Source organism: Tribolium madens, unplaced genomic scaffold (genome assembly GCF_015345945.1).
Source record: "Tribolium madens isolate multiple individuals breed KSU strain unplaced genomic scaffold, Tmad_KSU_1.1 Scaffold_97;HRSCAF=244;Tcas5.2_LG3a, whole genome shotgun sequence".
In the NCBI taxonomy this organism is placed as follows: Eukaryota; Metazoa; Arthropoda; class Insecta; order Coleoptera; family Tenebrionidae; genus Tribolium; species Tribolium madens.
This window is the reverse complement of record NW_025401069.1, coordinates 5,543,580-5,568,123: the sequence shown is the minus strand read 5'-3', so window position 1 is coordinate 5,568,123 and position 24,544 is coordinate 5,543,580. Positions and strand designations below refer to the sequence as shown.

Sequence of the window (24,544 nt, the reverse complement as noted above, 5' to 3'; positions counted from 1 at the left end):
TTAGACTCTCTAAACTTTTACGGTTGAGTTTTGAAAAAAGTAGGTTTGTTAAACAGTGGGAAATCGAAGGTGTGTTTAATACGTGCCTTTATTTGCAGTTGGCATATTTAATTTTTGCTTTGCAAAAAAGACACGCATAACACGTGAGACAATTTTCAACAGATTTCAAGTAACTGAACCAGACCTGCGATGCATACTTAGATTGAATTTTCAACAAACTTACCACTTTGCGGAATCAAGAGATTTGGCGAAATGTTTTCTTCATAAACTGGCATCAGTGTTTCGGCAGTATTTAGACGAGTTAATCCGCTCGGTGTTTAAGGGGACTGAGCTTAATGAGAATTCTCGTTAAATACCTCAGCTTAAATACCTCTCTTTACGAAATCAATTTGAAATCAAACTATCTCCGTTTAATTTCATTAAATTTCTGTCAAAGTAAGAGTCTGGTCGAGTAATTTTGTTGCCGTGTATTCGGTGTTTCAAAGAGTTTCACATAGAGCTCGGGCAGAGTAAACAGAGCTATTTTCTCTAAACACATAAACTAATAATTTGCCGACGAGGAAAGTTTCAGTTATAGCGCAATTAAAATTTGTTTCATCTTCAAACTGGTCGTTTTTTACCTCCGCATTAGTGAAATTTCGTCCCAGAGGTGACGTCAATTGTTTGTAGAAATTAACATGTTACTCGAATTTGTCTTGTCGGTACGCGGAAAAATTTTATACTCCCACAACGTAAACAATTTTTATGTAGCCTTTGAACGCCGCCTTGGAAAAGTACCGACATTTCTTTCCTGCTGCTTCAATTTGATTTGTTTTCTTTGATATTTACTGTGTCGGTTGCCAATATAATACCGATAAATTACAGCACGGAAATTGCGCCTATAGCAATCCCATACATCCGGAAATTGAAGTGATGCATTTATCCTTTTATAAATTATGAATAGATGAAAATGGATGTTTGTCATGTCAGAGTCCCACTTCAAGACTACCAGGGACGACGCTTTTTTGCTTTTATTCTCGACGTGTCTCTGCCAGGGGGTGCACATTATGACCCTCCAAATGCCATATGGGCGATGCTAACACATAAGTGTTGATTGAGGTCGCACCACTACTTTTATTTTTCGAGTTTCTTACAACGTCCTATGTTTTTTCACTCGCAATATATTTACTTTCGCCCTGGAGGCATTTTCCTCTATGGCCAACTTTTCTCGTTTGTTGTCTCAAGTCACTCTATTCGCAAAGTTAAGATGTCGTGAGATAAGGGGAATGGGTCTAATTCAAGGTGTGATAAGAGATTTCGGTGGTTGATTTATTTTCTCCTTTCGTGAATGTCTTTAAATTTCACAGCATGAAGTGATCAATCAAATGTAAATGCAGCCGAGTTGATTATTCTGTTAAATCGTCTTCCTGCTACCTTCAACGATTAATGGAAATTGTTTCTTCCCCCATTGTTTCGAGCACGTGCCTGAGGATGTTTAGGTTTCTTGTGTTTCATACTTTATCTTCTAGTAGCACGTGACCGTCACTTTTCTTTCGTCGTTTTAATTCAATTAGAATGACAAATGGTCAATACACATTCTTATAATTAAATGGGCCTAAATGGACTATCTCTAGATTTACGGTATGACGCAGCATTTTTTTCTTAGGGAACTAGAGAGGGTCCGAGCTCGAATTAATTATCTTCTCTTCAAAGTTTTTCTAAAGACAAACACACGACTTTAATTTGTGTGGGTGTAACCTATTTTCATTCACAAACCGTTATTTTCGAATCAGTGTTATAGAAGATAATGAGAACATTATCTCGCAAATCATTAGTTGTTCTGTCATTTGGCAAAGCTGGAATTTCTGTGAAGGACTTTGGTGGGTGTTGGGAGGTGTACCTATTAATAACTGGGTTTTATCAAGACAAGAAAAAGGAGCATTGGGAATTACGTGGTGTCTGGTATTCAGATCTGCACATTTTTCATTTCCAACCAGTTACATCCTTAATGTTTAGCGAGTAATGAGGCGAATCGGGCCATGTGGTTTTGTTTCGATAATTGAAACTTGCTGTTGGACAAAGTGTAGCAGAGTTAATCAAGTGATTTCCAGCACTATCCTAGGAGTTTTAATCAGAATTTCTATTTCGTTGATTGCGTCACATTGTATGATCCTCACTTTCTCTCTTTAAATGGGGTAATTGTAACAATTTGTAGTATTAAAACGTTACAACGATCGCGTTTCCCATAAATCGAGCGGAACTGGTGGACGCAAGGTTAATAGCAGCTGTCCAATTTCACATCCATCCTGATTTAGATAGAAATGGAAGCATTAACATGATAAAACCATTCATCAATCACACTTTTGTATTTTGTCAGCTTTTAAATGGACAGAAATCCTCGCAAAACCGCATTTCAACGCGTTCCTACAACTCGAGCTTGAAATGAGGGGATTAACGACGAGACATATTGAATGTCCACATTCGTTACAATAGTTCGATTTCCCTGATGAGAATTGCAAATTGCGAGAGCTGGATAATATACAGACGTCAAAGTTCACATGCAAAATAACCAGATCTCAACTCTGAAGTGCAGCTCACTCGGAATAAAAGTGCACGAGTTGTTATATCGTCCACAGAGGACCCAGAGTGAATAAATTATTAGAGCAGAAAGTTTCAGTTTTTTTTCTTTTCTTGTTGCAAGTTTTATTAAAATTACCAAACTATTGAAATGGTTTTGTGAGAACTTGATGCCACAGGAGGTATATAGGGAAGTAAGACCACAAAGAGTTACCACCCAGTGTGAAATTTTTTCGTTTTTTTCCAGTGAAACATATGGGAGTGGTGGTGTTCCACATCATAAACTCTACACAAATTTTAAAACCACCAAAGTTATTCATTGATAAAGGTTTGGTCGAATCAGATTACAACCTTGTGGCGACCTTTGTTACACAACGGATTATGGAATAGCCAACGTAACATCTGGTTCCAATAAACCATCGTGTATGCAAAAGAGGAAACCTCAACCAACTTATAAGTTATTTATATTTCTTGCATTTTGTACTTTGTGCTTGTTACCTTTATATTATTTAGAATTTATTTGAATGCTCGTAATTTCTGTTCCAAAAGTCCACTATTTGCGACAGGTCTTCCAAGACCAAGAGTAATTAACCTTCTCCTTAATTGCTCGGTAATTAAATTAATAATGGATAATTTTCGACGTTTCTGTATAAAACACTAATCAAATTGTTACATAACCCGGCAGCGCTCTAATTGTCGGCGGCATTTTTACATTCCACTAATAATTGAAACAGCATTGTATAATTGTAGCTAACTTGTAACACTTTCACATTTATTAAAACTCACTGTTGGTTTTAATTACTTTCGCGCCTGACTTATTTCCTTGTTACCTAATAAAAAAAGTTCTGATCTTTTGAAAACACTTTCGGTGTTTTTTAAGCAGATTTTACTTATAAATAACCTTCTTTCTTCACTAAAAGCGAGTGTTTAAACGGATTAGTTTCGATGGTAAACCGTGGCGAAGTCGACTTGGAGAAATTCGTGCCACAAACTATAATGGTTCTATTAAAATCTTGAATTAAAGTCGGCGCCAAAAGGCACAAATCTAATAGACCGAGAAAGATCAGTTGTTTCTGTTTCTAGATTAACTGAAAATTTACATCGGCCATGACTGTGCATAATTTTGATAATCTTTGGACGCATTATACACTAGGGTGGAATTTTATGTCTGACGCAGATAAAGGAGTCTATTTGTATTAGGCAGTCAATCCTGTTTGTTCGAGGATAAACATCCAAAATCTATTTATTTTCTCGCGGAAAAATTAACAATTTGCAAGGATGTTTATAATTGCACATGTTTCAAGTGACTCATAAGTACTATAAAAATTAATGATTACTACTATTGTTATTAGGGTCAAGGATTAAACTGACACCATCTCATAAACGGAAATAAATCGCAAAGCGACATAATTCAAAATAATTTTAATTTGGTTCTTGAAAGATAAGTATAGGTGCCTGCACTCGATTAAGCAACATTGCGTTAATACACTTTTCATTGTCAAACATGTACCCAAGGTTGAAACTACTAATGTTAATAATGCTTTATTAATGTTAGCGAAAATAATTGAGAAATTACTCCAATCAGAGGATTGTTATTGTGCCAAGTTAATTGACAACAGTTCGTTAAACTTCCACTGTGTTTGATAACAATTTAAAGTTGATACGATTGCAAAATCTTCCACCTGTATGTTGATGTCTTTGTGATAATAGGATTAATAAATTAATCCACTCGTTAACCTTGATCTGCTAAATATGAATGAATGGAAATACATTTACCAATTCTGCAATGCTATTAATAAGCTTGTCTGTTTTTTATGAAAACAACACCAATCGATCTTAATATTAACGAGAAATCCCTTGTTTATTTTTGAGCGGCTTTACTTGATCCGCAAATAACTGATGTAAAACACTGACTAATAATGCGTCTCATGTCTTGAATTTGTTCGGGTTGAGCAAATAAAGAAAAAATGTGCACCTGTGTCAAAACTTTCGACTTTAAAATCAGAGTTTATTTCGCCAGGTGCCGGTGTCTCGGAATAAAGTGTTTTAATTGGCCACAGTTTTGTAAATCGTGGTCTCTTTAAACGTCGAAAAAGTTTTGATTCGTTGAGTGGCGAATTTGGATGCGACGCGGGTTCAAGGCTGCTCCCGAATTTATTACCTTTATTAGATAGCCGCCTGAAATTTATAAGGGGCCAAGTTCAGGCTAGGAACGTTTTATTGAAATATATTTAAAGTTAAAATTAGAAAAGAACAAGCTAGTGTGTAATAACATCTTTTCTCGCGTGTGCACTAAAAACGCGTACTGACATCAATAAATTTAATTGGGAGGAACACTTAACAAAACGGCTGTTTCGTTTGACGTTTTACAACCATTATCGGATTATTTTTAACTCGCATTTTATTTTTTGCTCCCAAGAGGTTGGTTCAAAGGACGAAGCTTGCAGGAAATGATTTCGTAAATTACTTGATTTTGCTATATTTGTAGAGGTGGAGGTTGATGGGGAAAGTTGCTCAGAGTTTTTCACACTCGTTTAAACAATCAATGCGTAGGTTCGTTTACTTCTCATTATTTTGTTAAAATTGCTTAGGGTGCGGCAGTGATGGCCGCTGTAAATAAACTTTTATTAAACATACTCGAACTGTAATTATTTCCTCTTGTTTTGTGATAATGTTAATTGGATACTAGTCTGCAAATTACTACTATTGAACTACTGTCACAGGTGGGATTATGGAAACTCAATTTATAACGTACACATTATCTCATTTATAAAGTTGCGCTGTGTCGGTGGTTTAATTAATAACGAAATTGTTAGTTTGAATAAAGAAATTGTGTCAGTTTGCCTTTTCGAGTAATGCGAACAGAAATTCTTTTACAATTAACTTTTTCCATCAGTTGTACGAACTTTGTGAAATTTTTAAGGAAATTTAATGTTTGGATAATGTTGCCTTTCACATTGTAAGCTGACACTTTAAACAATAAAAAAAAATCTCCAGTGGAGTAAAATTAGGTGACCTAGCTAATGCTAATAATTGTTGTTGTCAGTTAATGTAGGTAAATGTGAAATGCGATACACTTCCATCCTGTTTTACAATTATTGTATTGGGCATATTTTTAATTTTAACAAAATGTTGCGCGCTTTTGTCGAGGAATTTTTATTAATGAATTTGTGTGCTGTTGTGGTTTAAACTGAATGTTTATTTAATAGTATTAATAAATGTGGACTAATATAACAACCTTGAACATGATTTGCATTTAAATGTGTTACTTAACAAATTTATTTTTGAGTGTCTCGTTTTAAAATCAGATTTCAAAGTCACTAACCTTATTGTGTATGACCCGAACCTTTGATAAAAAACAACCAAGTTTACCATACTATTTATTATGAATTAAGTAGTGAAATTAAGAAATGTAAGCATTGCTTGAGAATTAAAAGAAATTTTTTTTCATGATTTATGAAGAAGTAAGAACAGCATCTGTAATATTTTATAACACAGAGAGATTAAAATACGAGAATGCAAACAACCTATTCATCAATCAATCATATTAGAATAGGTATACTACTCAAACTATACCAAAGCTCAGGGGAAATTCATTATTATTTGAACAAGGTCAAATGCATTACGAAAATAAATCCTTTCAGATTATGTTTCATAAGAGATTGTGCTTTATTGTGAGGTAAGCATTTCCGGACATAGATCCATAGAAACTTCTTTTTTCAATTGACCCAAGGAATCACACCACAAAAAACATTTTTTACGTAGGTACATTATGTATAATTATTAATTATGTATTCGACATTTGATTTATGTTTGGTATCGTTGTGGCTAATAAATAATAATTCATAGCAAAAATAAGGTACTTTACAAAACGTAAAGTTCATAGGATAAAATAAAATCAGGAAAGTAATCTTCCAGAATTTGAAGTAATTTCTTTCTTCCAACTTATATCCTCCCATATTTCACTAAATACCACATTCTGACTTGACATTTCTGGCATTTTTGACTGGATTTCAGCCAACTTCACCGTCTTCAACATCGAATAGCCTCTGGGCCTGGTCACTAGTGGATTAATTCTATTAAATTAATTACACAATTTAATCAATCCAATTTTGGAATTTTGTTTACAATCAAATGGGATTTACACAACGAAGTGGTCACGTATGCAACCAATAGTGTAAACCCGAGTGTAAACGGAAGAGAAAAATCAATCAGCAAGGGACGTGTTAAGGCCGACGAGTTCAAAATCACATAAAAAGATACACATTTGGTGATAATAACCTAGTTATTAAATGACATATCCATATCCGGAACTTCAATTTCCTGGCAGTGCCGGCCGACCTACGTCGAGGAAGTGCATTTATCGGCACACATTTTGTGGCTGCTGCACTCCGGAGGTTCCAGGAAAAGCAATCCGACATGTTTTGAAAATTCGTCCACAATCGATCGACTTGAATTACTCAAAGAGGTCGCGGTTAGAAATAGTTCACTCGTAATTTCAAAACCATATCCTCTATTCCTGGATGTCTGCGTTCATATGACATTTATAGACACCAGTTTTAACTTTATAGAGTTGATATAACAAAGCGAAAAATAAAACATATTACGAAATGTGAAATTTTTGAAAGTCATGTTAATTAAATTTAAGCTAGTTTTTGGTCTTGTTGGTAATTAAGAATCAAGACAGAACACGCTCCGTTCAGGTAATTAAACTAAATAATGAACATGATATTTTAGTTGTCATCATACAAACCGTTGTTTGTGCACTTGATGTAAGTTCAGCACGTTCTGAATAACAACGATAATTACCTTGCAAAATATGTAAAACATGCGGCGAGGATGTAACACAAAGTGTGTGAATTGCAAGTAATTTTGAGGAAGAAGACGGTTGCATGTCGAGGATGTGCATTGTATGAGGATGAGGATATTATTGTGTGTATATGTAGAAGGAAAGAACTCTGTGGGACATTGATAAAAATTCAATAAATGGTCATAAAATGAAGGATGGCGTTTTATTCAAGGAGAAACTCCTCTCAGCGTGAGATAAAAAGTAATGATGATTCAACAAAATGAAATAATGAATATTGACAATAAAATTTGCAATTTCAGCTACTGGATACACCAGATGATTTTCAACACAATAAAAATTCGTTTCGTTTTTTTTTGTCAGTTACAATAAGAGTAACAAATAAAGGCAGGAATTGTGCAAAGTGAGAGTTTCTTATTTTTTCGGTATTTTTATATGAAGATTTCTATTTCCTTTTTTTGGATAAGGTAACACAATGTGGCAAATATTTTTATAGGATTTTGGGAAGGCATCAAAACTTAAGTAATACTGCTAGGAAAAGCTCCACTACCTCATTACAAATATTACTGGTTTATCCATAGCAATATTTAGATATAAAATATTCTCAATCTCATCAGTAAGCAAAATACGAATAGAAAACTCGACTATCTTTAAGATAGAACTATCTTCAGTTGTTAATCATTACTCATTAGATCTTATAGTAATTTCCGTAATCTTGGTTACTGTATAAATTTAATGACCACTTAGAGTATAGAAAACATAAGATTTTGTTATTTCAAATAATTAATTATCCGTTATGTTTAAACTCCCTTATACGTATTTTTATGAAAAAGGAACAGCATTTTTAGTGTATAGAGTTTATTCACGAACCTTACATATTAAAAATGCGTCAGAAATTATATTTTTATTGTTATAGTTTACGTGCTTTAGACATTAAACCTCACGTAACTCACGGTTTATGCTTTGTCTAATCTAAATGTAACCCCAATTCAGTAAAACGTGCTTATTTATTAATTAAACATAATTACATACTAGTATTATCACCGCTTCGGACTATTCGGGTTTAACTAATTTTAATCATTTTTGTTTGCACCAATTTTAAAGTTTTTGGATAAATGAACTGTTATCGTTTGACATTTTTTTCTTATAAGTCGTGTACTCGGAGAAACTAGATTATCTTTAAATTGTTTCTATCGTAATCAGTTTTCCAGATTAAATCTTTGTTTTCCGCAATGTCAAGCCGGACTGTCCTGCTGCAGCTCTATCGATTACAGGATGACCAAAGTCTACTATAGTAAGTTAGGAACATAAAACAAATTCAATTTTTATGAAAAATTAATTTGAATTTTACCTGTGTTGAGTTTGTTAGAAGTCAGTATGTGAAGATATGGAAAATAATTACAGTAATAGCGTGAGATGATTTGTATTTACACCGCACTGAAAATTAGTTCAGAGGTTGCTTGCTGTACAATACGCTACACTCCTCCAAGCCAGAAACGTACTGCAACAAATAAAACAAAAACAACTTGTTTAGTTCCGATGCACCGCAATATCAGAATCTGGAAAGCGCTTTATGGACTTTTCGATAGCTTTTGTTGAGAATTTGATAGTGGTATACGTATTCTCCAACAGTCGTGAACTCTAGAATTAATATTATGATATTACTATTTCGAGAAATTTTTTGGGTATTATTCATTTCACACCAAACATAAATAAACATTATGTCGGAATGTTCGCCCTGGTTTTATTATTCGTACAGTCACAAACGAAAGGAAAATGCGGAAGTGAAAAGTCCACAAGATTATTTACATTCATATACTAAATGTATAATCGATAAAATTTTATTTTATTGTGATATGCATCGTAAAATGTATCTTGATATGAGATTAATAGATATCAATAAATTAGAGCTACTTGTTTATGCGTTTTGAATGTCAGCGAAAGTATTAAAATTATATTAGTAGATAAAATATTTTATGACGTGTGCTAATGAATTGTTGGGAGATAGTGAATTCGGAATTTTCACATATTGCCCACGAATATTTTATACTGCGGAATTCTTGAACTTGACCTTTACCGCGTGTTCAGTTACTACAAATGAACAATAAAACCTTTCAACAAATTGCAATCGTTGACGGCATAGTTGATGAGTTAAAAAGTTCCACATTGTTCGAAAAGTAATACTTAGGGCCAGTTTCATAATCGAATTAAAGGGACTTTAAAATTAATGTTGGTTTAGAATGTGCTGATTCTTAAGTAATATTTCAGATTCTAAACCAACATTAATTTTAAAGTCCCCTTAATTCTATTATGAAACTGTCTCTTACTATTTAGAGTAAAAAATTGTTTCAAATTAGAAAGTTTAAAGTTATGTAAAAAATAATCATAAAGAAAGAAACAATGTGATAATAATAACGTGTTCAGGTACATAAGTAGTGTACATATATGTATATTGATTTAGATAATACCTAGTTTAAATATTTATTATTTGTGGTATTTATTCATGTGAAACGAATAAAGGGTATCCACGTTGGTGTTTGATTTGGAGTAAGTTAAATTATCTGAAACTATAACCAGGGAAAATGTCAACGTACTCTAAATGGCTTAATGAAGTTCGTTGGTGTTTTCACTAAACAAAATCCAATTGTTTTGGGTGTTTTACTGTCGCGACTTGCTTCTTGAAATAGCCGTCATAGTTCTTCGTCACCGTCAATCCCCAATTTGTTCAATTAGCCGCAACATGGACGACCCGGAAATCCAGGAAACAGTCGAATCGATCCTCGGCAAGGGTGCCAAAGTGGTCGATTGCGAGAAAAAGTCTTCCATCAAAGAGGAAGAAGTGTTGTTCATTAACGGCATGCCTGTAACTCTCGAAGGCAGAGACGGCCTAGCAATAAAGCAAGCGTTAATCACCGGCCAGGTGCCGCCTTGTGATCTCCTAAACACCCTATTGATCAAAACGGGAATCCTGAAAGCTCCCGTCAAATTAGACACCTCATTGAGCGTCAAATCGACGACGGTGACCAAAGAGGAAGTCACAGTGTCGAGAGACGGAAAGGTCGTCGACGAGAGGAGTCGAGAAACGAAAGAACAGAATTTTTACACCAGTGCAATCACAGAGGTCTACGAACCGATTAAAATAATACCAACAGCAGAACTCCTYAACGGCAAATACACCCGAAATGGTAAATATTCGGATAACAACGGGTATGAGACTGGCAGTGAGGGCAAATTCGAGTCAAGTTCAAGCGCGTCGAGCTGCGAGTCGGACGGGCCAACCTACAAACCTAAAACCTGTCTGAGCAAGGACTCAGGACACCTGAGCAACTCCACGTCTACCAACAAGGCGGACTTTACACCCAGCTCAGCAGACTCGCTCAGTTCGCTGGACGAAACCGATTTTGTGAGCGACCAATTCAGGAAGTGCACGTTCAATGGAAGTAACGGTTATCGCAAAGATTTTACCGTAAGTATGGATTTTTTCAAGCGGTGTTTGCGCTTCGCGATGCTATTAAATTGATTGCATTTTAAGCCCAGCAAGGTCGCGATTGCAGTTAAAAATTCATAGTTTACATAATAAAGTTTTATTTGATAAACAAACACCGTTGCGTTGTGAAATCTAGCTTGAATTTTTCGTCCAGATATGTTTGTTTTGAATTCGAATCATTTTTGTGACAAGTTGCGGGTTATTTGCCTGCCAAACCGCCTACAATTCTTGTTATAATAAAACACATGTTTTATTTTTAGCCTACAATATTTGGAACTGTCGCTTCCGACCTCACACCAAAAGACTGTTCGAATAGAAGGGTAAGTTGTGGTTATTTTTGTTGTTTATTGAATTTAACCGGGAGTTTACTTCAACGGCTCTTTGATTAATTCCATTACTAAGCTTCATTTATTCCAGACAGCTTAATTTTTCAACTAAAAATGTAGGTCAGTTTTAATGATCTTCTCTTGATTCACTTTACTTGATTAATGAACTCTCATTTCGTTTGTCTTCTGAATTATGGATGCAATTATGTGCAATAAAGAATGTATTGGTTGCGGTTTTAGTAAATTGTTTTTTAACTAAATCCAAAAGTCCAATAGAACGCTTATTGCAATAATAATCAATTTATTTTTATACCCATGTGAAATAAAACTGTCTATCCGTTAGTATACGCTACACGTGAAGTAATCAAAATTTATTTGTATATAGACATTTTAAATAACGTTGGTCCAATGAATCAGGGTAATGTAAACTGACTTTTTGTTAATTTGTTAAATTACGTATGCAGTCGTTTGATGTGCTTCACACATATCCTTTTTATTTTTGAAATAAATTGACATTTTTGGTCTGTTTTAATTTAATTTTTTTTACATTAAAACCGCATGTGAATAAGAATTTAAACCGATAATAAAATAACACATATTTTGAAAACAGCTTATTTTATTTTCCACTTATTATTTTATGTGCATACATACATGGGTATTTTCAGCCGCAACTGCTGCATTTAATTTGTTTACATGAATGAAAAATTAATTTTACAATATTAAGTTTTTTACAAAAACATAAATTACCTTTAACCTTAAATCAAATAAATGTTTTAACAAAGCTATACACACCCGTAAAACTGTAAAAAATGTGTTAGTGAACATACAGGGCGAGTCTTATGATCAATAATAAGTAAAAAAAAATGAAAAATAAGTTACATATAAAATGTTGTTATTTTTTTAATTCAATAATAAATTCTAACAAACCCTACCAAAATAAAGAAAATCGATTCACTTAGCTATTGACTGGAATTGCGTGAACAAATGTAAGGTCGACATTGGTGTCATCAGCGCAAATTATCTAAAATTTTAAAGTCTAATAGTGTTTTTAACACGGTATATTTCGGTAACTAAGAAACTTTTGTTACATTTTTTTTCACTATTGGCATAACTTATCATACCCTAAAAATATAAACACGTATCCATTTATTTTTTACATCATTAATTGTTTGTAACGAGACCTAGATCACGATATTTTGGTTGTAAGCGCATTCAGTTTTATTTTGTTATCTTTGTTTAATATGTATCTTGTTCATATGTATTTTTTATATTCATATGTATCTGTCAATGCTATTCCATTGTATTTATATGAAATTGAAGCAAGTGTTGAGACAAACACCAAATCAATTCTCTGTCACATTGAAGAAAAGATTAATAAAACAACATGTGGGAAAGTATTGTTTCGTTCGYATTTTATAACCGAGTGTTTTGTTGTTTTTCTCTGCATGTTTTTCATTACATTTACCCCTCTTACTTTTCTCGTTGCTCTGCTGTGCTTTTGATTAATTTAGCTAACAATTAACCTTCTCTTCAGAGCTTGCCACAAACTCCTCAAACTAAAAGTTTCTCGACTGTCTACAACAGCGAGGCAGTACAGGAAAATGCCACAGATACCGCCTTGCAGCCCGATAATGTAAGATATGATTTAATAAAATTGATTATCTAAGTTGTTATCACGCAGTCTGTGATGTTTTTAACAAAAACAACATTTTCTCAGGCCTTGGTCTACCGCGATGGAAACTTGCTGTCTGGTTCCCTTGAAGCTTTAATACAACACATGGTTCCGACTGACACCTATTACCCAGATAGGGCATACTTATTTGCATTTCTATTGTCTTCACGCCTATTCATTAAGCCTCACGATTTGCTTGCCAGAGTACGGAGTTTATGTGAGACGCAACAGGGATTGGGAAGTGCCAATGGCGGCGGTTCTCATCCCGGCCAGGCGAGATTTGCCGAACATTTAGTACAATTGCTTGCAGAATGGACCGAGACATTCCCTTACGACTTTAGGTGAGTTTACACAAATTGGCTTTGGTTCGACTGTCATATGGGTTTAAGGGATGAGAGGGTCATGCAACATGTCCGGACAATAACACAACAGTGTTGCGCTATAAATCCAAGTATTCGAGGAATTGTTTCGTCCCTCCTACACAATCTTCTTCAGAGATTAACCGCGTTAGAACAGTACGAAAAAACTTTAGATTTGTCGGCGCAACCGCAAGATGAAAACTGTACAGATATTTCGGAAGTATGTCCAGTGCCAGCTATTCTTGCACAGCAACTCACTCATGTCGAACTCGAAAGACTCTCATTCATAGGTCCGGAGGAGTTTGTGCAAGCATTCGCGAAGGAAAATCCACATTTAGAAACTTCATTCAAAGATATGAAAAAGACGCACAATCTGGAACAGTACGTGCAATGGTTTAATAGACTGAGTTATTTTGTAGCGACACAAGTTTGTAAAGTGAGTATTAAACAAATTACCGAGAGTGACATAACATTTTTTGCGCTTCCAGTACCAGAAGAAAAAACAAAGAGTACGAGTTGTGGAATACTGGATTGAGACAGGCCGCGAATGCTTCAATATTGGCAATTTCAACAGTCTGATGGCCATCATTGCTGGCCTAAATATGTCACCGATTTCAAGGCTGAAGAAAACTGTAAGTCATGTTTGTTTACGTACAATTCTCTGAGTAACGCATTTTTTCAGTGGAACAAAATCCATTCTGGTAAATTTGCCATACTTGAACACCAAATGGACCCCAGTAGTAATTTTAGTAGCTACAGAAGCACATTAAAAGCCGCCATGTGGCGCAGTCATGGCGCTAAAGACCAGCGTCAAAGAATCGTGATTCCATTCTTTAGCTTGTTGGTTAAAGATCTTTATTTTCTTAACCAAGGTTGTTCCAATAAGTGAGTTTTTCTTTGCGTGAGTTACAAACTTCTCACATTTATACTTACAGACTTCCAAATGGTCATATAAATTTTGAAAAGTTTTGGCAGTTGGCGAAACAGGTCACCGAATTCATGGCCTGGAAGCAGGTGACGTGTCCGTTCGAGAAGGACCCCAAAGTTATTTCAGTTTTACAACATGGACCAATTTTAAATGAGAATGCACTAGCTCTTGCCAGTTTTGAATGCGAACCTCCCGAGAACAACCAGGAGAAGGAAAGGTGCAAGACGCTAAAAGCAGACAGCACTGCGATCTAACTGAAAGTTTTTATTTATGATGTACAAATATTGTTTTATTAATTGTTTTGCAACTACTCTGTATATAATTGATGTCTTGAGTTTTATTTTTGTTTTTGTACAGGATATAGATTTCTTTTTTTTAAACGGATATACTTGAATAAGTGATTATTTTCCTAATATAAAGTATTTAATGTGATTTTTTAGCTTTTTATCGATTAATTTTAGTTGGAAACATGCACAATTTTTAGAGTACCTACACGGATTCCGGTATTAATAAAATTACTGATATTAATGAGTACCTAATTGCCATTTTTATATTAAGTACTTCTGCTTTAGCCTTTTATTCTTTGAGCAAAGTTTTGATGTATTTTTCATAATAAACTCACGAAAACTAAAAAAATATTACACACACTTTAACATTTTTGAAAAATTTGTACCTATTTATAATGTTTTATACCTCAGTGTTTTTACATAATGTTTGTAATGATGTACTTAATATATTTGACCAATGTATTAACAGTATTTAATCTAAATTCTAAGTATTTGTCTTGTCAGGAACTCTTGCACTAAAATCACATTTGTTGCAAAATATGCCATGCAATTTTTCATTGTAAATGTAATGTGATTATTATAAATGGGTAAATATTTATTATATGTAACAGATGTGATTACTTTATTAATTGCAATGTAGAATCTGAACTCGCTACATATGCTTTGCCTCTCGCTGCAAATAGGATATTATACAACTTAAAAAGACTTAAATCTATCAGTATTCTAGTCACTAGGTAAGAAAATGCATCGCTAATTATTACACTATATGTTGTATTGTAGTTATTTATAAAATGTATAAATCATTTGTATCGTACGCATTGTTTTATGTATAAACTATGTATTAAATGGACGTTTTTTATTCTCACCAAACTTTAAAACTTCCTTGTGTGATTATAATATTAATAATTTACGCAACTAAGGAAATAAGAGATTAGACCATGAAGCAAAATGCAAATATTTTGTATTTGTATATTTGGTATTTAATAACGTAAGTTGTTAGGCACTTGTGTTGTAATGTGGTCATTATCGTAGTTGGTTTGTATATAACTGGTTGCATAACCTTCTATATGTTTTACATATTTATACTATATTTTGAATTAACACGATAACAGCGACGATTAAAATAATGAACATAAATACGTGGGCGTATATTTTTAATTATTGGTAATTAATTTTCATGAAATTTGCTCTTTGCGGGTGCTGCCATCTGGGTAGGGATGCGGTACTACGCTTTGTCGATCAAATAGGCACCTGTCATTATCTGTCATCGTAATTTTTTCCGAGAAGAAAATGTGTGGGGTTCTTCGTTATCACGTTTAGTGACCCTTTTTGGCCCGTATTCGTTTGGTGTCACATGTGCATTATTAAACTGAAATAGCCAAACCACCCAAAATCTATTGGTTTTTAAGAAATTTATGTTAGAAGAAAATGGGTAACGTGCACGCTTATTCATCACCAGCCCCTCCGCCGCCACCACCATCGGCCACGCCGTACACCAAAACGGAAACATCCACCTCAGGATCCCCCCAAGAAGTTGAAAACCCCGGTCCTCTCGAAGATATTCATACAAAATGCAAAAGTGAGTTGTAACTTTCGACATAACCTTCAAGTTAAGTCGCTCGCTTTTAGATATATTCCCGACAAATTTCGAAGGAGCGAGAGTGATGCTTACGAGGGGTCTTAGCAATCATTTTCAAATTTCACATACGATTAATATGAGTTCCATTACTCCTAGTGGGTATAGGTTTGGGGCGACTTATGTAGGAACTAAACAAATTTCACCCAGTGAAGCCTATCCTATCCTACTAGGTGACATAGACCCGTCAGGGAATCTTAATGCTACAATTATTCACCAATTATGTTCCAAAATTCAAGCAAAATTTGGAGCCCAAGTACTTTTCCAAAACAAACGCCAACTTTTGTCTCATTTGTAAATTGTAGGTTCAGAATTCAAAATTCACTGTTGGACAATTGACTATGAACTACAAGGGATCTGACTATACTGCCAGCGTTACAGTGGCGAATCCAGACATTATTTCAGGATCTGGAGTTGTGGTTCTCCATTACCTTCAAGCTGTAACACCAAGACTAGCCCTAGGTTCTGAGCTTGCGTATCAAAAGGGGCCAGCCATACCGGGAGGAGAAATAGCTCTCTTAAGTGCCGCAGCAAAGTACAAATTATTTGATGCAATATCATCCGATTTTAACATTATTTGTTTCTAGATATACCACAGAGAATACGCAAATATCTGGAACTTTGGGTGTCTCAGGCGTCCATTTATGTTATTACCAAAAGGCCAGCAGTCAGTTGCAAATAGGTGTAGAACTGGAAGCGAATCCGCGGATGCAGGAATCTGTAGCGTCCATAGGATACCAAGTTGATTTGCCAAAGAGTGAAGTGGTATTTAAGGGGCATGTAGACTCAAACTGGTCCGTGGGGGCCGTTTTAGAAAAAAAACTAAGTCCTTTGCCTTTTACACTGGCTCTAAGTGGGCTTTTGAATCACAACAAAAATCAGTTTAGACTTGGTGTTGGAATTCTAATTGGATAACTTCCTAATTCTGAATGAAAAGAATATTTCAAATTAATTATCGTTGAACTTGTCACTAGGAAAGCGGATTTTAGTATTTTTTTTTAATTTGTACCGTTTATTAATAAAATGAAGTCAGTTTTGTATATACTATACATAATTGTTTTTATATTTCCAGAAATTGAAGTTGTTCCAAGACTTGATTGTATGTAGACTTAGATAACAACTTAAATTGTTAATGCATTTGATCCTTAATTTCATAATAGGTTGTGCATAAGACACATACGTGATTTTATTTATGTGTATATGCATACGTCAAACATGTTGTTCCTAATTGTGTTTGAGAAACCTGTTATAAAAATAAGTTTTGTTATTTTTTTTTACATTTTAAAAATTAGGCCATGTAATATAGAGAATCAATTAAAAACTTTGTTGAAAGTATACTTTTTATTTTACGACAGCACAATAAAGACAATTGATTCTAAATAAAACGTAATAAATGATAGATTTAAAAAATTATTTTCTAGGCCGTCCTGCCGCCTTCTTCCCACCCATCACTTGTTTATCTTTAGTCTTGCTGCTGAGTAATGGATGAATTTCTGCAAGGTCAAAAATCACAATACATTACTTTATGATTATGCGCTATTATTATACAAATTAGTCGTTACTGCCAACTAATGAAAGCACCATAAATCTTGCAATTTGTATGCCAAATTATTACAATTAAATGTATTTTTAAAGTCAGAACAATTACCTGCATCACTTGTGTTTTCAAGAGCAACATCATAAGACTTGTATTTTTTCTTTTTAGCAGGTGGAGGTCCGCTTCCTTGTCCTGCTGGAGGTAAATTAGTATCAGCAGGCGTCCACGCATCTTCAGGATCCTCTATCTAAAATCAATCAATAATAACTGCTCCAACTCCTTTCGAAAAACATACTTCTGGGGCAATTGGTAAAAACTGAAGACAACCTGTATTTTCATTTTCTTCATCAGAACTACAAAAAGCTGGGACGGGTTCAACAGAACATACATCAACTTCCATATCAGTATCTTCCTTATCGTCTCCACCACTGGCAACTGATTTATCTTCATCTGTTATATCAAATTCACTTTCTCTTTCATCATATTCAACGTTTTCGTCCAATTCTTTGAAGTCTGGGGCGAATGCTGACCAGTTTTCTACTTGATTTTGTGCCCAAACACTTACAACACCTAACAAAATGTTTTTTAAAAACACTATTAGATTCATAAAAAATACCGGAAGAAATGCTAGCGATAATGGGCCGGACTGGATGCCACGCAACATCTAAAAGCAACTCTCCTTTTGTTCCATGAAGAATTTTCACCAGATTGCCGATTGATTTTTCCCAAATGTACAACGCGTGTTGTCTTGCTGATCCTGCACAAATGTATTCACCATCTCCGGAAAAACAACATTTCTTCCACATTGTCCTAAAAACAATTACTTCAAATTTCTACCGACAGTCTGTCTATTTTAACAAACTTGTTGACCAAATCTTGCAATTTTTGGATAGGTTCTGGTTCCCCGTCCTTCCCACATGCCAGAACTTCCTTACTGTCATAAACACGGATTACTCTATCTGCTGTATTTATCAAAAACCAGCTACAAAAATTTAATTAATTTTAAATGGAAGCAATTTGAAAAAAATACTTACTCTCCCCTCCTTGAAAATTCAATACTTTTCACCGCGGTTGCACTTGACGTTCCCAAAATAATCCTAAAACTAGCTTTAACTTCCAACGTTCTTGAATCCAAAACTAAGACTTTCCCTTTCGCGTTACCAGTGTACACATAATCACCTCTTCTATCAAACGAAGCAGAAATATTCAAGTCACCCTAAAATTAAGTCCTGTATTGAGACAAAAACAATTTTTTTTCTTACATCCTCATCAATTGGTAAAACTTTATGTCCTCCATTTGTGTCAACTAAAACCGCCGCATGTCTCATAGGACACACAAGAAGCCTTTCCATGCTTCTGGGTTCAAACTGAACCTTTAAAACTGGGCATGGAAAGCGGTATTTCTGTTCGCATTCTCCTGAAAGGATGTCCCAAATACAGACAGTGTTATCTGTTGATGCAGACGCAATTTTGTAGCCAGTTCGCGACCAACTGATACTGCAAACAGGGTGAACATGAGCTGATATTACTTTTGCAATGCCTCGCGTCAGGAAGTCCCATATTACGATTCTGCCGTCGTTACAACCCACTGCAAGAAGTGTCCCGCGTTTGTTAAAAGCACATGTTACAGCGATTGAGAGTGAGTCTAAAGTGCCGTCGAATTCTTCAGGGTAGTTCTGCCCAAAAGATTCTAGAATTTTGGTTAGAAAATAAAGCATTGTGTAAAAATAGTGAACTTACCCAACAATTCTAAATTCATCTTATAAATAAAGGGTGTAGCAATAACTTTGCTGTCTAATTCTAAATCCTAATTATTTCCATGATAAAAGAATGTTTAAACATAAAAATTAATAAATTATTATTGTTGTTTGTTGTTGCAGTTGGGATGTCAAGTCTGTCAAAAATAGTACAAAAATCACTAAATGCAGCTTCGGTAGAATTGGCCTGCGAAGTGTTCAAATTGCTTGTTCAGGTTTTAAGAAAAATACTCATTTGGTCTTTTGCTTGGTACTGCCAACATTATTAAACAAAACTCCCAAAAGCTGTCAAATAGTTTTGAAAAAATGTCGGCACAAGGCAAGCACGTGGAGGTTGAAGAAGAAAAACCAGAATCAAAAAGTGAATTAAAACCGTCGAAAAGTGGTTCAGTATTGTTTCCCAACGAAAACAAATATTCACACATTAAAAATAAGTTAGTAAGAAGCCAACAATATCAGAAAACAAAAAAGGAACAAAAGAAGGTTAGAGGTTATATTTTCTTTTAAGTATTTCTAAACTCGAGATGTTTAGGCAAAGAAATTAGCGAAAAAAGAACGAGAGAGGGAAGGTGGACCTAAAAAAGTACCGCACACACTTGAAACTTTAAGAGTAAAAGATGAAACTACAGTTGAGGACGTTAATACTGAAGAAAATGAATTGGTCAGAAACGATTTTGACAACGACGAATTCAGCGAGTATTACCAACAGTCCTACGAACCTAAAGTGCTTATCACTTATGCTGATAATCCATTGCGGGTATTGCAGTATGTTTTTATCGCAAAATTCTATTTTAACTGTTGCAGAAAACCCGAATTTTTGGCCGAGAGTTGACTAGAATCATTCCAAATTCAGTCTCCTTGTACAGAAACAGGTCAGGTGTGAAAAAAATTGTCACGAGCGCTATAAAACGAAATTATACTGATATTCTCGTCATTAATGAAAATCGCCATGAGCCTGATGGATTACTTGTTATTCATTTACCCAACGGTCCTACAGCGCATTTCAAACTTTCCAACGTTAAAATTACAACAGAATTGCGTAAAAATCACAAAGACATTAATGACCATAGACCTGAAGTCATTTTGAATAACTTTTCAACAAGATTGGGGATGACAGTTGGAAGAATGTTGGGAGCACTGTTTCACTACGAGCCAGAATTTGTGGGGCGCAGAGCGGTCACGTTTCATAATCAACGTGACTATATATTTTTTAGACATTACAGGTTTGTGTGACTAATTTTCTTGTTTTACAAAATACAATTTATTTGTGTTAGGTATGAGTTTGATAAAGATGGCAAAAAGGCGAGGTTGATGGAATTGGGACCTAGGTTTACTTTGAAGTTGAGGTCATTACAGAAAGGCACATTTGATAGCAAGTATGGACAGTATGAGTGGATTATTGAAGGACGGAGACATGCCATGGAAACTAGCAGGAGAAAGTTTTTCTTGTAATTTATTTGTAGAAGTAATAAAAAAATGTATGGCATCAGATTGTTTTTTTTTTTGAATACACTGGAAATGTTATATTTTTTTATGTTATAAACTCGGCTATTGCTAAAGTTATTTTTTATGTCAGCAATAATTTTACTATTTATGCAGTTGTTGGCGCAAAATATAATATAAATTATAGGCTAAAAAAGTGGTATAAAGAATACTTTTAATAGTCAGAGTTAGAGCAACGATTTTTGTATGCAAGTCTTTCTTGTGTGGTTTCTTACGAACGTGTATGCATATGAATTGTTATCAGTAAAATAATGGTGTAACTTATTCTCACGCTTTGGAAAGAGCTGTACACTTTGTCACTAAATTAAAAAGTGGTTGTAAATTGTGTGGTAAAAATGCGTAGCGATTGCATGACACGATAATAGTGACACAATAATAAGGTCGGTAGTATCAATGGTCTTAATTTCTGTTTAAGAACGAAAAAATTTAACATCGCACCATTTAAAAAATACTTTTTGACTATTTTTTAATAATTCACCTTTTTACTACTATTTTTATGTTATTTTAATTAAATATTCAATGATTGTTTTATTCGTGATCTTTACTAGAAAATTAATACGTTAATTTTATTTTACTTGTACATAATTAGATTCTTGTTTAGATATTAATTAAGTCATTTAACATTTTTAATTTTTTTATTAAATATATGAATCGCTTATCGTTCTCTCGCTTAGCATGCCATTTAAATGAATCAAATTTATCTGACTGTTAAAGCCATTAAAGATCGCAATCAGTTTTCGTTCATAAAACTACAAACGTTCTGGTTACACGTGCTCACTATTTTATGGAAATATCAATGGAGAATCACCCACATAAATGAAATAAAATTGCTATAAAAATTCTTAGTTTAGTTTCTACTGGTAATTAATCTTATTTTATTCAAAATTCACTGAAACAAAATGGATGCAGATTCAGATAAAACACTTTAAACGTGATGGATGTAGAAGTTATGGCGTATATTCACGTTATTCATATGAAATTGTAAAATTTGTATTATTTATTTTATAATATCTTTGAAAAAATGTTAGGATAAAATCTAAATAACTTTAACAACCTAAGTTTTTATGGTTTTTCATTTAACATTCGCACAACTTGGAGCTACATCAGGGTCAAAAAAATCAAAGGGTCAACTGAAATATATGTTTATCTTGATGCGGACACATTATTTATTCACTAAAAAAATACAGTACTGTGTTTAACATTGATATAAATATTTATTAAATGCATCGATTTTTTCTACATTGGTATAAAACAAAATCAACAACCTTTAGATTTTATTTTATAGTGTGACTTTGTGAGTGTAGGTAGGTAGGTACGCATACTTTTTCTTATTTTTGCCATAATTTATTTAGGTATACAATAACGATAATATCAACGTTCCTTTTGCATGTGATGTAAACACTTTTTTTTAATTTTTCTAATATCGAAAATAATGAAATACATATTAATTAAGTTTTAAGACTGTTAAACATGATTCTTGTACTCGTAAACCGTTTAAGTGTTTAACTGTTTATGAATCCATTAATTTTTATTTGAATGTGTTATGCGGCTCATTATCCAATTAAAGTTAAAATTAATTGATGGTTATTTGGTGGATGAAAGGTAAATTAATAAATGCAAATAAAAATATAATGAGCGCGTTTAATATCTTTGAAATTTATTCATACATTATTATTGATTATGAATTATAATTAGCAAAATAATTAATAAAAAATTGGTTTGTTATTTACCTCATTACTGAATATAAGTTGCTAATAAAAGAATGCATTTTTTTTCTAAATAATTGATTAAAAATTGTTTTTTATAAAACAATAAGAAAGGATCGTTATTAATTATTTGACATTTCTCGTATGTTGAAAGAACTACGTCGTGGTTGAAAGTTTGACATGTTGCTGGTAGAGGGCATTGGTTGAGTTATTTCAAATAAAACAACATGGCGTGGTTTAGTCTGTTTTTCTGTCACTTCGAACTATTTTTATTAAAAGAAAATTTGTTACAATTCTGAATGAACTCCAACTCGTCATGAAAAACGTGAAATCGGTTTAACTTTAACGTAGTGTTTACGAAACAGTTACTAAAATTACCATAAATATTACTGCTGTATTCTTTTATTTGCAGTGTTATTTAAAACTTGAAGAAAAGGGAAAGTAACAGCAAAAAATTAGGTGAGTACTTAAATCTTGTTTAGAAATAACTCTTGGAATTTCTTTGTCCAAGTTTCATGAGCTTCTTTGGAAAATTGTCGTTTTATTATTGTGATTTGTCACTGGTGGTACTTTTATGTTTTGCTATTTTTATTGTTGTATGTTTATTATTGTTGTTATTTTTGCTATTTGTTTCGAATTAAGTAAACAATTATTGTTTTGTCTTGCTACATAACCTTTAAAGAGTTACCCAGTTCTTCTGACAGGTGTACACGTGAGTTTCATTGCGATTACCGAGCAGGTCCAGCGCAACGTTTTAAAAATGCTTGGCTAGATTTTACCGTAATATAAGGCAAGCTTTGCAGTACACCTGTTTAAGTAGTTATTCTGCTATTATTTACGATGCTCATAAATATTTTAACATTGTATAACCACGGTTGTGGGATATTTTACAATATCATGTGTAAACGTACTATTATTTCCTTTTTTATGCAAAAGTTTTACGCCTTTTAAAAATGAACATTCTATCTCAAGATAAAGAAAGCTAAGACATGTTTAAAATTGTTGGATGTCACAGTTTTGGGCTTCAGAAAATTAACTGAAAATCCAATAAGAATAAGCAATTTGCTGCAATGGGATTCAAATTGTACCATACTTTAAACATGGTGAAAGTGGTCTATAGTTTTCTAATTATGTTTACAACACCGAATAAAATAGAGAAAATATCAAATCACATTTTACATCTGCTGTTTTTTTTCACTCGTCATTGTTACTAACCAAATTTCAAAGTCTCATAAATCTATTTTGTTCAGAATCCTATGGTAGGATAAATGTGCTTAATGTCGACCACTCCTAGAAATCGATCAATAACATTTAAATTTAAAGGAGAAGCAAAAATATTTAAATATGCCGCATAAAATACTCTTCTTGCTATTACCCAACCGCTGGTATTTTTGCTTTTAATGATTTGGTAAAATAATTGTGCAGATTCTATTATTTACACTGTATAACTACTCTAAAATAATTTGACCATGCTAAGTGGCCAAAATAAGTAGATTTAAGATTCCATTTAAGATGGAAAAGTCAATATGACATAAATCAATTTAGTGTATTTTCTTTTTTATTAACAATTTATCTAAAAATGTTGGAAAATATGGTATTACACTCTGCCTCAAATATAAAGTCTTCACTGTTCAAATTTATTTTCTCTTTTAAATAGTGGATTTCTTTGGCTATTTTATCACTACAGAGATCATCCAGAACGTAGATTCTTCTTTTATAATAGATTAATAGACCATGAACCTGTGATTAAAGTGTCCTGTAACTTTGAAATTAATTAGGCTATTCTCTAAAAATCTGCTATAGTCTATAAGCTGGTATATTCCATAGCTAATAGAGCTCTGTATATAAATTTTTTAAAGTCCTTATAGAATCGTATCAAAATTGGTATTCTCTAAGCGTCTATGTAAACATTCGAGTTATAGCGCTGTAATTACCCTAAAGTCTGTTTTTTATTAAGTGGAAATGTCAAACAGTCTTAACAAA

At 33.6% G+C, this 24,544-nt stretch overlaps 5 protein-coding genes across 7 annotated transcripts in view; 4 read left to right on the top strand and 1 right to left on the bottom strand.

The window, feature by feature from the left end:
• LOC123015303 (ras-GEF domain-containing family member 1B-like) overlaps positions 1-15,268 on the top strand; it is a 30,846-nt gene extending 15,578 nt beyond the window's left edge. The window contains exons 2-9 of one of the 3 annotated variants that reach the window (XM_044414988.1): positions 10,097-10,829; positions 11,111-11,170; positions 12,711-12,809; positions 12,894-13,189; positions 13,238-13,643; positions 13,696-13,839; positions 13,890-14,092; positions 14,143-15,268. In XM_044414988.1, the coding sequence (XP_044270923.1) occupies positions 10,104-10,829; positions 11,111-11,170; positions 12,711-12,809; positions 12,894-13,189; positions 13,238-13,643; positions 13,696-13,839; positions 13,890-14,092; positions 14,143-14,389 (2,181 nt within the window). In that variant the 5' untranslated portion in view covers positions 10,097-10,103 and the 3' untranslated portion in view covers positions 14,390-15,268. The remainder of the gene's footprint in view (positions 1-10,096; positions 10,830-11,110; positions 11,171-12,710; positions 12,810-12,893; positions 13,190-13,237; positions 13,644-13,695; positions 13,840-13,889; positions 14,093-14,142) is intronic. The other 2 variants (XM_044414986.1, XM_044414987.1) reach the window with 2 other exon arrangements.
• Positions 15,269-15,665: 397 nt separating this feature from the next.
• On the top strand, positions 15,666-17,390 carry LOC123015307 (mitochondrial import receptor subunit TOM40 homolog 1-like). Its single transcript, XM_044414992.1, has 4 exons — positions 15,666-16,001; positions 16,052-16,314; positions 16,364-16,593; positions 16,646-17,390. The coding sequence occupies exons 1-4, from the start codon at positions 15,851-15,853 to the stop codon at positions 16,971-16,973; spliced, it is 972 nt and encodes a 323-aa protein (XP_044270927.1). The 5' UTR covers positions 15,666-15,850; the 3' UTR covers positions 16,974-17,390.
• Positions 17,386-19,516, bottom strand: LOC123015305 (retinoblastoma-binding protein 5 homolog). Its single transcript, XM_044414989.1, has 8 exons — positions 19,336-19,516; positions 18,858-19,285; positions 18,630-18,811; positions 18,458-18,577; positions 18,212-18,405; positions 17,891-18,165; positions 17,707-17,842; positions 17,386-17,551 (listed from the first exon to the last, which is right to left on the bottom strand). The coding sequence occupies exons 1-8, from the start codon at positions 19,352-19,354 to the stop codon at positions 17,469-17,471; spliced, it is 1,437 nt and encodes a 478-aa protein (XP_044270924.1). The 5' UTR covers positions 19,355-19,516; the 3' UTR covers positions 17,386-17,468.
• A 113-nt stretch (positions 19,517-19,629) lies between these two features.
• LOC123015306 (probable ribosome production factor 1) lies at positions 19,630-20,841 on the top strand. Its single transcript, XM_044414990.1, has 4 exons — positions 19,630-19,835; positions 19,885-20,109; positions 20,157-20,575; positions 20,627-20,841. Exons 1-4 carry the CDS (start codon positions 19,659-19,661, stop codon positions 20,802-20,804), a joined length of 999 nt encoding a protein of 332 aa, XP_044270925.1. The 5' UTR covers positions 19,630-19,658; the 3' UTR covers positions 20,805-20,841.
• Positions 20,842-22,796: 1,955 nt separating this feature from the next.
• Positions 22,797-24,544, top strand: part of LOC123015049 (protransforming growth factor alpha-like) — a 76,398-nt gene continuing 74,650 nt past the window's right edge. The window contains exon 1 of the mRNA XM_044414480.1: positions 22,797-23,020. The gene's annotated coding sequence lies outside the window, so the exon portion shown is untranslated. The remainder of the gene's footprint in view (positions 23,021-24,544) is intronic.